We start from the raw sequence: 13,597 nt of genomic DNA on the forward strand, positions 1-13,597 counted from the left end.
TGAGGTCAGGAGTTACTGCCAAAAATCAAACCTGAAGTTGATCAAGCTTCACCATGTGTTGATAATTGTTGAAACTGGGTGATGAATATATGGGGCCTCATTATCTTATTCTCTGTTTTTGTAAATGTTTGAAGATTTCCATAATAAAGTTTTTAAAACTATACATTACTTTACAGACTCTAAATACTGCTGACATACGCTGACTTAAAGATGCTCTAACAACTTAATTTCTAAAATTCTGAATCATCTTGTACCATTTAAGCTATGAAATGAAGAAAAACCAGGGCTTATAGGTTATTTTTTCACGCACATAAATGTTCAAAGTATTTTCAAATTGATATAGTCTTCATTAACTTATGCACAGTATCTTGAATAGATACCCAATGACAGAGTGCTAAGGATTAACAAAAATGCAAAACAAGTTCAAAAACTAGTCCTTGCCAACTCTTTTCCCTCAAAAGTTTAACATTTAATTGGAGAGGTATTTATACTACCACATTATAGCTATATGGCAGTTTCTAGCTTATAAACCAGTGAAACATACATTATGTCATATAATGGTGAAAAGCAGTTTTATTCCATTTTATAGATAAGACAAACAAGCATCACAGGACTTAGCTGACATGAAAAGTTACGGCACAATGCAAAAACAGATTTTAATCCTTATCATCTAAATTTCAGGCCGGGCACTTTTGTTCATGCCTGTAATCCCAGCACTTTGGGAGGCTCAAGCAGATGGATCGCAACATGGTGAAAACCCAGTCTCTACAAAAAAGACAAAATTAGCTGGTTCACAACTGTAGTCCCAGCTACTGGGGAAGCTGAAGTGGGAGGATCACTTGAGCCTGGGAATGATGATATGCTCTTGAGACTGTAGTGAGCCGGACTGCACCACTGCTTTCCAGCCTGGGCAACAGGGCAAGACTGTGTTTCAAAAAAAAAAAATTAAAATTAAAATAAAGCTATCTCAGGTTTAAGGAAAACAACTAGAATAGAGTCTTACATAGAAAGTGATTAATAAATGTTTGTTGAATTGAACTCCACTTACAGATCAGGAAGTAGTAGCCAAAAGAAAAGACAGAACCTAAACTAAAAATATAAAAATCCTTGCCATCACCCCTTACACAGAACAGAACAACTTGTCCTGCTACGATCATTCATTTTGCAATGTGAAAAAGCATTCCTTGATTGACAATTTCTAATGTGACAACATAAAGAAGCGTGAAAGAAAGAATGCATTTTGAAAAACATTGTTTCATTCTTTAATAGTCTAAATAATTCTGCTAAAATCTAGCCAAGCACTGCTCAGGTCGCTTCACCTAACTTTATGAGAAACATATTATATATGTTTCTATTTTTTATATTAGTCTACCGTTAAAATAAGTACAAGATGTATTATGGTGCAGATGAATTACATATTATCTTTACTTCTGTTTCTCATTTATTTGCTATTCATTTTGCTAATAAGAGTAAGGAAGAAATCTTACTGAGATGACTCCCAAGGAAGATTTTCTTTCCCAGAAAATAAGAGTACTTAAGACCAAGTTTTTTCCAAAGCCATGTCAAAACAGTTTAATTTTAGAAGCCTTCTTCTAACTGATAAAACTAAAAAAGAGGGGCATTAGTGCCAGTTAAGCACAATCTAAAAAGTCAAAATTCACCATACAGAAACGTCAGGATTGAACTTAGTAACAGAGAAGAAACAAGGGTGCCAAGTGGAATCAGCAATGAACACTACCTGGAAACATTTGCAGACACAGAGTAAAAATGAGAAGCAAGATACATGAGAATCCTCGAGTACTTAGAGGTGGAGCTGAAGAATAATCAAACTGTTCCACAGAAGTAGGAAATGATTTCTAGCACTTATTTCTTTGTATTTTATTTTATTTTAATTTTATTATATTTTATTTATTTTTACTTTTTTTTTTTGAGATGGAGTCTCGCTCTGTCACCCAGGCTGGAGTGCAGTGGTGCAGTCTCGGCTCACTGCAACATCTGCCTCCCAGGTTCAAGCGATTCTCTTCCCTCAGCCTCCTGAGTAGCTGGGATTACAAGCACGCACTACAATGCCCGGTTAATTTTTGTATTTTTGGTAGAGACGGGGTTTCACCATGTTGGCCAGGCTGGTCTCGAACTCCTGACCTCAGGTGATCTGCCCACTTCAGCCTCCCAAAGTGCTGGGATTACAGGCGTGAGCCACCACACCCGGCTTCTAGCCCTTATTTCTAACTTGCTATAAGTAGATCACATATTTACAGTCAAAGAGGAACTGTGTAAGCTGATGTACTGTATTTGGAACACATCTCCAGTTAACATTTTGGAAATTACAATGAAGTAAATATTTGTGTGTTAATATAAAAAGGGAAAAACTAAGAGTTATACTTGATATCATAGGAACAACAAAAAGCTACTGCAAATTACTACTCGTAATTTCTAATTTCAGTTTTATTCAATAAAGTTTCCAGAGTTTTAAAGCTGGAAAAGCTGAGGACACATAACTCTCTAAGCGGTGGAGATACGGCCTGGACCTAAGTTTATCTGCCTATACAACACATTTTACTTCTACTATATACACTCCGCAAGTGGATCTCAAGTTCGAAAGGATTTTCTAGAATTACTAAAGCATAGCACCGCAATTCAAAGTATGCAATAATAACTCTACTGTTTCCTTTTACACTGAAACAGGATGTACTTACTACTGCCTTCTGTAAGCTGACGTTCTATTAATATTCTTAAAATACTTACTTATAGTAACAAATGTCAGTCCCCATACGAATCCACCATGGTCTGGCATTTAATGCTTCCTGAACCGAATACATGAGTGGTTGCATACCTTTGAAAGAAAAAAGATAGAAAATTATTTTCAGAATTTTTGAATTAAAAATTAATCTTGCCTTTGTAGAAAGCACCAAACATTCAGGAAAGCAGAAATAAATTACATTTCAGTGTTTTGGTAGGTATTTTAAAAATCTGATGCATTTCTTAAACATCCCAAGTCAATTACATGCTTTTATTTTTTAGTTTAATAATACAGGATTACAACTTCAGAGTGAACAGTCATTAAACTCTTCTCTATTAAATTTTCTACATGAAATCAATTAAAGATAACATATTCCTTATAAAAAGTGAAACAGTCAAAACATACGTAAAGACATAATGTACAATCACCCCTCTGACTCTCCGTAGATTTCCATCTACACTGAAATTAATGGGAAAACGCCACCAAAATGGCATGTTTGCTTTCTTCCCCACTCTTCTCCATGAGGTATGTGTTCGCAGGAGAGAAAAGGAAGAGGGACTCAAAAATATAAAGTATATTTTCTTGGGTATTCTTAGAAATATGTTTTCCACATGAACTTTAAAATCATCTTACCTAATTTCTAAATGATATACTAGGTTTCTAGATTGAACTGAATTAAATTCATGTTAATTATAGAAAGGCTGACAACTTTTATTGAGATCTGGTTTGACTTGTCTTAAATTCTAACTTAAGGATAGAGTCATTTTCTTTTCCTGGTACAGAATAATTTTATTAAACTTACCTGTGAGTATTTTTATAAGATTCTTTTTTCCCTTTCCATTTCTGATTGGTTATTCCCACAATGAAGCCCTATTCATTTATTTTTTATATTTATCTTAATATTCACGTTATCAAATAAACTAATTTTAACAGGTTTTTAGTAGTCTCATGAATTTTCTAGTAATGTAATTAAAATATTTTATTTCCTCTTCTAGTATTTATATCATTTATTTCATTTTCTACTCTTACTACATTTAGATAAATTAAACCTCAAAAAAATTATGCTGAATATAGTGGCAAGAACAAAAAATTCTTTTTCATGACTTGAACCAAAATGTTTTCCATTCCATGAAATATTTCCCCCTTTTTTGTAAATCAACTTTGTCATGTTTAAGTAATAAAAATAGCTAACAATGAATAATTTCTGTATGTGAGACACTGTTCTAATAGTTTTTACCTGTATTAAGTAGTTAAATCCTCACAACCACTTTTAGATGGTAAATGCTATTATTAGTCCCATAACTTGAGTAGTTTCACTATAATTTTTATTACACTTCAGAGTTTTAATTACTTTATCAAATGCCTTTTCAACATCTAATAATAGAATCAAATGGCCTTTCTCCTTTAAACTGTTGATTCAATAAATTATGTTGGTAGGCTTCCTATTGTTGAACTATCTTTGCGTTCTAAGAAAATGCTACTCTTTTAACACTATGTGACTAAGTTAACTAATATTTAGAATTTTTCCATCTAAATTCTTAAGATGATCTTATTTCAATTTACTTTTACCAAGTATGGTAAAAGTTATACGAGCTTCAGAAAACTAACTTTTAAAACTTCCTAAGTATAAATAATAAAAGCATCATCTATTTTTTAAAGAATAAATATAATTCAGCTGGAATATCATGTCAATATGATGACTTATTAATAAACATATTTTTTAAAATTTCCTTTCAACAGCTATAGCCTCTTAAGAATCTCACTTTTTCCTAATCGCTTTTGGTATTTCTCGCTCGCGTGCGCTCTCTCTCTCTCTCCTGATGTCCCTAAGTTTTTGGTTTCTTTATCATGTTATATCATTTCTTAGAATTCAGTCCACTTTTTAAAGTGTATTTCCAGGATACAACTAACTTTTAATTCTAATTTGGATGAGTTGCTTTCTAGGAAATCTCAGATTTCATCCTGTTACTTCTTTTCACTGGACTCCCAGATTAGTACCACTTTTTCTTGTATCTCACACCTCCGTCTCGGGTTTCAAATGGGATCCTAGTGAATCAAAAAATCAAACTTGTTGATTATATTACTCAAATTCTCTATAGCCTTACTTATTTTTGTTTTCTTGATATGTCAGATTCTGAAAGGAGGACTTTAAATTCTCATAAATGTTTTCTAATCAAGTTGTATTTCCTGGAGCTTTTTGTCCTGCTTATGTGGGTGCCATGTGGCTAGGGTTGTTGTGCTGTATAAAGGTTTAGAGCATCTTCAAGGACTGCAACTTGCAAATACAAAATATCTGTCTTTATGCAAGTCAGTATTTTTGACCTTGACATTTTAGTCTGACATTATTATTTATTTATTTTCTGAGATGGAGTCTCGCTCTGTTGCCCAGGCTGGAGTGCAATGGTGCAATCTCGGCTCACTGCAACTCAAGTGATTCTCCTGCCTCAGCCTTCCGCATGCCACCGTGCCGAGCTAATTTTTGTATTTTTTGGTGGAGATGGGGTTTCACCATGTTGCCATGGCTGGTCTCAAATTCCTGACCTCAGGTGATCTGCCCGCCTCGGCCTCCCAGAGTCCTGGGATTAGAGGTGTGAGCCACCGCGCCCGGCTAACTGACACGAATATTAACCACTTTTGCTTTATTTTAATTTCATTTGCCTAGTTTATCTTCGTCCATTCATTTTCAACCTTGTCACTGAATACACACACACACACACACACACACACACACACACACACACGGTGGGGAGCAGAGGAGAGAGGGAGAGAGAGACCACACTAAACTGTGTTACTTTTAATATCTGACCTTTTGAGGGTACTTCAGTTTATTCATAGTTGGTGATGATGGATATACATTTCATTGTATTCCCGACATCTTATTTTCTACTTCTGATATCAACAAATGCTTTTTTTGTTCTTCCTTACCATTTTATTTTTATTGGTTTGGTTACATTGCTCCACATTTTCTTTTCTTCCTTCATCTGGAAGCTTTCTATCACACTTTTCAATTCTACTTTTCCACCCTCATAGTCATGATTGATATTTTTCTAACACTATATTAAATAACTAAGCCATCCCACTGAGACAAGTTAATTTTCACTTCTCCTATATTACCCCCCTTAGAATATTTCTGGTTAACACATTTTATAAGTTCCAATACTTCTATCTTGAGACCTTTTACTCATGTTGTTCAGAGAGAGATCGGATAGCACATTTCTGAATTACTGTTTTTGAGACAGACCTTCACTCTGTATATTTTCTCAATTCTTATAAACATTGACATGCAGTTTGCTGGCAGTGACAAACAATTTACAGATTCTTCAAAAGACATTTGGATGTCCACTGGCTTCCAGTGCCACAGACGAGCAGTCCAACACTAGTTTAATTTTTTAAATATGCAGAAAAAATACAGTGATTAAGAGCATGCAATCCACAACCAAACTTCCTGGGTTTGAAATCCAACTTCACCACATACCAGATGCATGATCCTGGCCAGACTATTAACCACTCTATGCCCACATTTTCTTTTCTGTAAAATGAGGGTGACAACCTCAGTGAGTTGTTTGTTGTGTGGATCACAGGTGTTAGCACTTGGAACAAGGCCTGGCATGTGGTAACTAATCAATGAATGTTAGCGTTAGCTGCTGGTATTATTATTATCATTATTTCCTTTTAAGTAACCTATTCTTTTAAAGTGGAAGCATGTTAAAATTTTCTCTTTATACTTGAAACTCAGAAATTTCACTGGTACCTATAAAATAAGTCTGCCTTCCTGATCCCTTCCTGGGACGCAGTGAGCCACTTCAATCTGAAGTTTTGACCCCCTCCACCCACATAAAACTCACCACAACACAAAACTCATTATAATAGTTTCAATAGTGACCACAGGAGACAGAGGAGGGGCTTCAAGATGGCTGACTAGAGGCATCTGGCACTTACCTCCTCCACAAAGCAGCAGCAAAATAGTGAGTAGATCATCACATCTAAGACAGAACACTGAAACTCAACAGAAAACTAACAAGAATACCTAACACAAGGAAGGAGAGGGAAGGCAGGCAGGCTACTTGGCCGGGAGCCCAGGGAGGCTTCCCAGTACAGGAAAAGGGTAAGTGAGATTCTCAGTGGTCCACATCCATACTACAGACTCCTCTAGTCCTAGCCAGGGGGGAGCCCCTCCATCCTCACAGGTCCTGAGACTAACACAGGGAGCTGCTTTGAGACTGCACGAAGGCATTGCTCCAGAGAGTGAGTTCACATGGGGTGTGACCTAAGCAGCAGCAGTACTGGCACAGTTTTGAGAACCCAACCCCCACTCAACTGCATCCTGCCCCCTGCCTCCCCAACCCACAGCCACCAATGCCACAGGCTGCTGCCACTGAAACCTAAGCAAAAGTCACTGGCAGAGACCCCACCTCCCAGCAGCAAGCTGTCATGCATTTGCAGGTGCCCAGAGGACAGGCTCCTCTACCCGCAGCCACCACCATTGCTGACCGCTGCCACTGAGGCCAAGCACAAGCCCCTGGCAGCAACTCCATTGCCCTTGGCAGTGTGGTCACCCTACATTAACACATGCCCTGCAAACAGGCTCCCACGTCCCCAGCAGTTGCCTGGGGCTGAGGCACACACTCCCCAGCCTGCCACTGATAGCAGCTTAGCAATCCCTAGCAGCAGGGCTGGGGTACATTTGCAAGCTCCTTGAGGGCAGGCTTCCCCAGCCAACCAGCTCTGCTGCTGCCCCCACTCAAACACTCTAAGGGGAGTCTAGGGATCACCCTAGCCATCCTCGTTACAGCCAGAGCCCCTATAAATCATGTGAGGGGCTTGAGGACAGGCCTGCCTGGCCTGGCTTCCCCACCATCGCCAACACCAGAGCATACATGGGAGCCTAGGGATCGCTCAGCCATGTCACCCACTGCTGGCACCTGAGCATTCCTCCCAGGGGTCTGAGGATGGGCCACCTCGCCTGCCACTACCTCCGCAGCTGGCACACCCACACACACCACCTGCGGGTCTGGGGACTGGACCACCCAGCCTGTCACAGCCACCACCAACACTAGCATACACCGCTTAGGAGGCAGAGGGTTGTCCCACCACTGGTCCTGCCATTGCTCATGCTATGCCTTCTGCTCAGGAGCCAAAGGACCCACCCACCTATCTGGCCCAAAGCTGCAACTGCCAGCATCTGAGAAGGCTGCATGGGGGCCCAAGAACTGGCCCACTTAGCCCCAGTTAGACCCACTAACACCAGTCATGCTGGGTCCTAAGGACAGGAATCTGGCCTGCTGTTGCCACGCCTGGTGCTCAAGGAATGGCCGACCTGGCACCCTCATTCCCAGCAAAATTTCACCACAGCCACCACCAACAATCACCCCCTAAGCCACTGAAGCAATTACAGAAACCACTGACACTGTTTACAACCAAAGACATCATACAGGGGCTACATTACTGCATCCACCCAGAATCAAAGCCACAGTGCCCTACCCAGCCAATATCATAGACAGGCCTTCAGAAAAAAGTCCTCCCCATGAAAGTAAATTTAAAAAATTGGAAGATGCGACTGTTATACCAGATGTGCCAATAATAACATAAGGACACAAGAAACACGAAAAAAAAAAAAAAAAAAAAAACAAGAAAATATGACACCTCCAAAGCAACCAATAATTCTCCAGCAACAGATTCCAATGAGACAGAAATACATGAAATCCTGAAAAAATAATTCAAAATAATGATATCAAAGAAGCTCAGTGAGATATAAGAGAACAGATAAATAATACAAAGAAATCAGAAAAACAATTCAGAAGGTAAGTGAGAAGTTTAACAAAACAGATATCATTCTTTTTTAAAGCCAAACACACACTGGAACTGAAGAATATTCATTGAATGACAGAAAAAAATATATTAGAGATCTTTGACAATAGACTAAAGCAGAGGACAGAATTTCAGAACTTAAAGACAGGTATTTTCAAATAACCCAGTCAGACACAAATAAAGAAAAAAGGAATAAAAAAGAATGAACAAAGCCTACATGACATATGGCGCACCTTTATATAAAGCAAACACATATTCAATTTTTTGGTGTTCCAGGAAGCAAAGAGAAGATATAAGAGAAAGTAAACCTATTTAACAAAATAAATAGCTGAAAGGCAGAACAAGGTGGCCAAATAGAAGCCTCTAGTGATTACCGCCCCCAGCTCCATGCCCCACAATAGGAACACCGAATTGAACAACTATCCACGCAAGAAAGCACCTTTTTAAGAACCAAAAATCAGGTGAGCGATCATACCAAGGAAATGCACTAAAGAGGGTAGGAAAGACAATCTGGAATTGTTCACACCAGCCCCACAGTCCAGCAGCAGTGGCCACATGCAGCAGAGAATCTGTGTGCTTCAGGGAGAGAACATGCAGTGACTATGGGACTTTGCATTGGAACTCAGTGCTGCCTATGTCACAGCAGAAAGCAACACCGGGCAGAAGTCAGCCAGTGTCCACAAAGAGAGTATTCAGACTGACCTAGCCAGACGGGAATTGCCCGTCCCAGCTGTCAGAACCTCAGTTCTGGTTAGCCTCATCACCTCAGGCTAAGGCACTCTGGCGTCCTAAATAAACTTGAAAGGCAGTCTAGGTCACAAGGGTTGACATTCTGGACAAGTCCTGGTGCTGTGCTGGGCTCTGAGCCAGTGAATGTGGGGTGCATGTGGCCCAGTGGGACACCAACCAGAGTAGCCAAAGGAGTACTCACATCACCCTTCCCCCAACCCCAGGAAGCACAGCTCATAGTTCCAGGAGAGGCTCCTTTCCACTTGAGAGCGGAGAGAGGAGAACAAAAAGGTCTTTGTCTTGTAACTTGGATACCAACTCAGTCACAGTAAAACTGGGTACCAGGCAGAGTCCTGAGGCCACCATTACAGGCCCTAGGCCCCAGCTGACATTTCTAAACACACCCTGGGCCAGAAGGGAACCCACTGCCTTGAAAGGAAGAGCCCAGTCCTGGCAGGATTCATTACCTGCTGGCTAAAGAGCCCTTGGGCCTTGAATAAACATCAGTGGTACCCAGGCAGTTCTCACTGCAAGACTTGGGTGAGACCCAGAGCCATGCTGGCTTCAGGGGGTGGCCACAGGGAGGTACTACTTCTGCTCAAGGAAAGGAGACAGAACAGTAAAGGGGACTTTGTCTTGCAGCTTGGTCACCCGCTTGACAACAGTTCCAAGAGGGCTCCTCGGGTCCACGATTTCAGGTCTGGCTTCTGGACAGCATTTCTGGACCTGTCCTGGGCCACAGAGGAGCTTGCTACCCTGAAGGGAGAGACCCAGGCCTGACAGCATGCACCACAAGCTGACTGAAGAGACCTTGTGCTTTGAGGGAACGTCAGCAGGAGCCAGGCAGGGGTCAACGCAGGCCTGGGATGGTGACGGATATGGGAAAAGACTTCTACATGAAGAAAAGAGACAGAAGAGCGGGAAGAACTTTGTCTTGCAGTTTGGGTGCCAGCTTAGCTGCAGTAGAATAGAACGCCAAGTAGATTCCTAACATTCCTGACTCCAGGCTCTGACTCCTGTACAGCATTCTGGAACCTGCCCTGAGCTGGGGGAAGTTCATTGCTCTGAAGGGTAGGACACAAGCCTGGCTATAAAGCCCTTGGGCCTTGAGTGAACACATCAGCAGTAGCTAGGCAGTGGTTGCCGCGGGCCTTGGGCAGAACCCAGTGCTATGCTGGCTTTGCGTCTGACCTAGTATAGTACCAGTGGTGGCAGCCACAGGGTTGCTTGTATCCAGGCGGCTCAGCACAGAGAGACAGACTCTGTGTGTTTGGGAGAAAGTAAGTGAAGAGAACAAGAGCCTCTGCCTGATAATCCAAGAAATTCTCTTGTACCTCACTGAAGGCCACAAAGGTGGTATCTCTACAAGTCTGCAAGGGTCACAGTGTTACCAGGCTTGGGTCCCCCTAGTGCAGATACGGCTGCAGTGACCAAAGATTTAGACCACAACATGCAATTCCCTTTGAATATTTGGAAACCCTTCCCAAGAAAGATGGGTACAAATAAGCCCAGGCTCTGAAAACTACAATAAATACCTAGCTCTTCAATGCCCAAACACCAACGAACATCTGCAAGCCTCAGGACCATCCAGGAAAACATGACCTCACCAAATGAACTAAGGCACCAGGGACCAACCCTGGAGAAACAGAGATATGTGATCTTTCAGACAGAGAATTCAAAACAGATGTTTTGAGGAAGCTCAGTGAAATTGAAGATAACACAGAGAAGGAATTCAGAATCCCATGAGATGCATTTAACCAAGAGATTGAAATAATTTTTAAAAATCAAGCAGAAATTATGGAACTGAAAAATTCAACTGACATATTGAAGAATGCATTATACATTATAGTTTCCCGGCAGCAGAACTGATCAAGTAGAAGAAAGAATTAGTGAACCTGAAGACAGGCTATTTGAAAATACACAGAGAAGACAAAAGAAAAAAAAAAAAGAATAAAATGAAGTATGCCTACAATATCTAGGCATACTTCAGTATCCTCAAAAGGACAAATTTAAGAATTATTGGCCTTAAAGAGGAGGCAGAGAAAGAGATAAGGTAAAAAGTTTATTCAAAGGGATAATATCAGAGAACTTTCCAAACCTAGAGAAAGATATCAACATTCAAGTACAAGAAGGCTATAGAACACCACACAGATTTAATTCCAAGACTACTTCCAGCCATTTAATAATCAAACTACTAAAGGTCAAGGATAAAAAAAGGATCCTAAAAGCAGCAAGACAAAAGAAACAAATAACATGCAAAGGAACTCCAATATATCTGGTAGTAGACTTCTCAGTATAAACCTTACCAGGTCAGGAGAAAGTGGCATGCCACATTTAAAGCACTGAAGGAAAAAAAGCTTTGATCCTAAAATGGTAAGCACATCCATTGAAAATGTCCTTCAAACATGAAGGAGGAATAAAGACTTCCCCAGACAAATAAAAGCTGAGGGAATTCATCAACATCAGACCTGTCCTACAAGAGATGCTAAAGAGAGTTCTTCATTCTGAAAGAAAAGGACAATTAATGAGCAATAAGAAATCATAAGAAACTACAAAATTCAATGGTAATAATAACTGCACAGAATAATATAATACTGTAATTGTGGTGAGTAAACTACTCATATGTTGAGTAGAAAGACAAAAAGATGAACCTATCAAAAATAATACAACTTTTCAAGGCATAGAATAATAAGATATAAATAGAAACAACAAAAAGTCAAAAAGTGAGGGCGGAAGAAGTTAGAGGTATAGAGCCTTTATTAGTTTCATTTTTGCTTGTTTGTTAATTTGTTTGTTTTTGCAATCCATGTTAAGTTGTCATCAGTTTAAAATAATGGGTTACAAGATGTTATCTGCAAGCCTCACAGTAATCTCAAAAAACCTACAATAGATATACAGAAAATCAAAACAGAAATTTAAAAATATCACCTGAGAAAATCACCTTCACAAAAGGGAAGATAGGAAAGAAAGAGGGAAAGAAGAGAGGACTACAAAACAATTAGGAAACGACAAAATGGCAGGAGTAAGTCCTTACCTACCAATAACAATGAATGTAACTTGACCAAACTCTCCCATCAAAGGAAACAATCAACAGGGTAAAGAAACCACATGTCGAATGGGAGAAAATATTTACAAACTATTTATCCGACAAGGGATTAGTATCCAAAATATACAAGGAACTAAAAAAACTCAATAGTAAAAAAAAAATCATAATAATCTCATTAAAAAGTATGCAAAGGACATAGACTTCTCTCAAAAGAAGATATACAAATGGCCAACAGGCATATGAAAAAAATGTTCAACATCACCAATCATCAGGGAAATGCAAATCACACTACAATGAGATACCATCTTACCCCAATTAAAATGGCTATTATTAAAAAGAGGAAAAAAAAGTAACAGATGCTAGTGAGGATGTGGAGAAAAGAGAACTCTTCCACACTGTTGGGAACATAAATTAGTGTAATCACTATGTAAAACAGTACAGAAATTTCTCAAAAAGCTAAAAATAAAACAACATAAGGTCCAGCAATCCCACTACTGGGTATTTATCCAAAGTAAAGGAAATCAGTATACTGAAGGGATACCTACACCCACCCCATGTTTACTGTAGCACTATTCACAATAGCAAAGACATGAATCAACCTCAGCAACCATCAATGGATGAATGAATATACAAAATGATATATATACACAATGAAATACTACATGGCCATAAAAAATGAAATCATGTCCTTTGCAGCAACATGGATGGAACTGGAAGTCATTATGTCAAGTGAAATAAGCCAGGCATTGAAAGACAAATCTTGCATGTTCTCACTCATGTGTGGGAGGTAAAAAAGTTGATCTCATGGAATTAGAAAGTAAAATAATAGATACAAAAACTGAGAAGGGTGTGGGGCAGGGACGGGGAGATGAAGACAGGTTGGTTAATGAGTGCAAGCATATAGTTCAAGAAAAGAATTAAGTTATAATGTTCGATAGCAGAGTCAGGTGACGATCAGAAACAATATATTGTATGAGAGGACTTAAAATATTCCTAACATAGAGAAATGATAAATTATCAAGGTGATGGATACCCTACATACCCCGACTTGATTGTTACACATTCTATACATGTAACAAAATATCACACATACCCCATAGATATGTGCAAATATTATGTATCAATTTTTAAAAGTTAACTACATAAAGTAGTGAAAGGTTCAAGTTGAAGTCAAAGGGCACTTTAGATTTGTCTCATGTGTTCTAATGTTATAAAAAACAATTATTCTTATATTACATTTAAAACAATGTATTCTTATATCATATTTAAAACGA

General features: G+C 39.2%; 1 protein-coding gene across 3 annotated transcripts in view; it reads right to left on the reverse strand.

The window, feature by feature from the left end:
* The window catches only part of AGTPBP1 (ATP/GTP binding protein 1), a 196,008-nt gene that overhangs the window by 49,337 nt on the left and 133,074 nt on the right, over nt 1-13,597 (reverse strand). For all 3 annotated transcript variants that reach the window (XM_023229531.2, XM_023229533.2, XM_023229532.2), the window contains one exon: nt 2,746-2,833. In XM_023229531.2, coding sequence (XP_023085299.2) covers nt 2,746-2,833 — 88 coding nt within the window. The remainder of the gene's footprint in view (nt 1-2,745; nt 2,834-13,597) is intronic.

This window comes from Piliocolobus tephrosceles, chromosome 14 (genome assembly GCF_002776525.5).
Source record: "Piliocolobus tephrosceles isolate RC106 chromosome 14, ASM277652v3, whole genome shotgun sequence".
NCBI lineage: Eukaryota > Metazoa > Chordata > Mammalia > Primates > Cercopithecidae > Piliocolobus > Piliocolobus tephrosceles.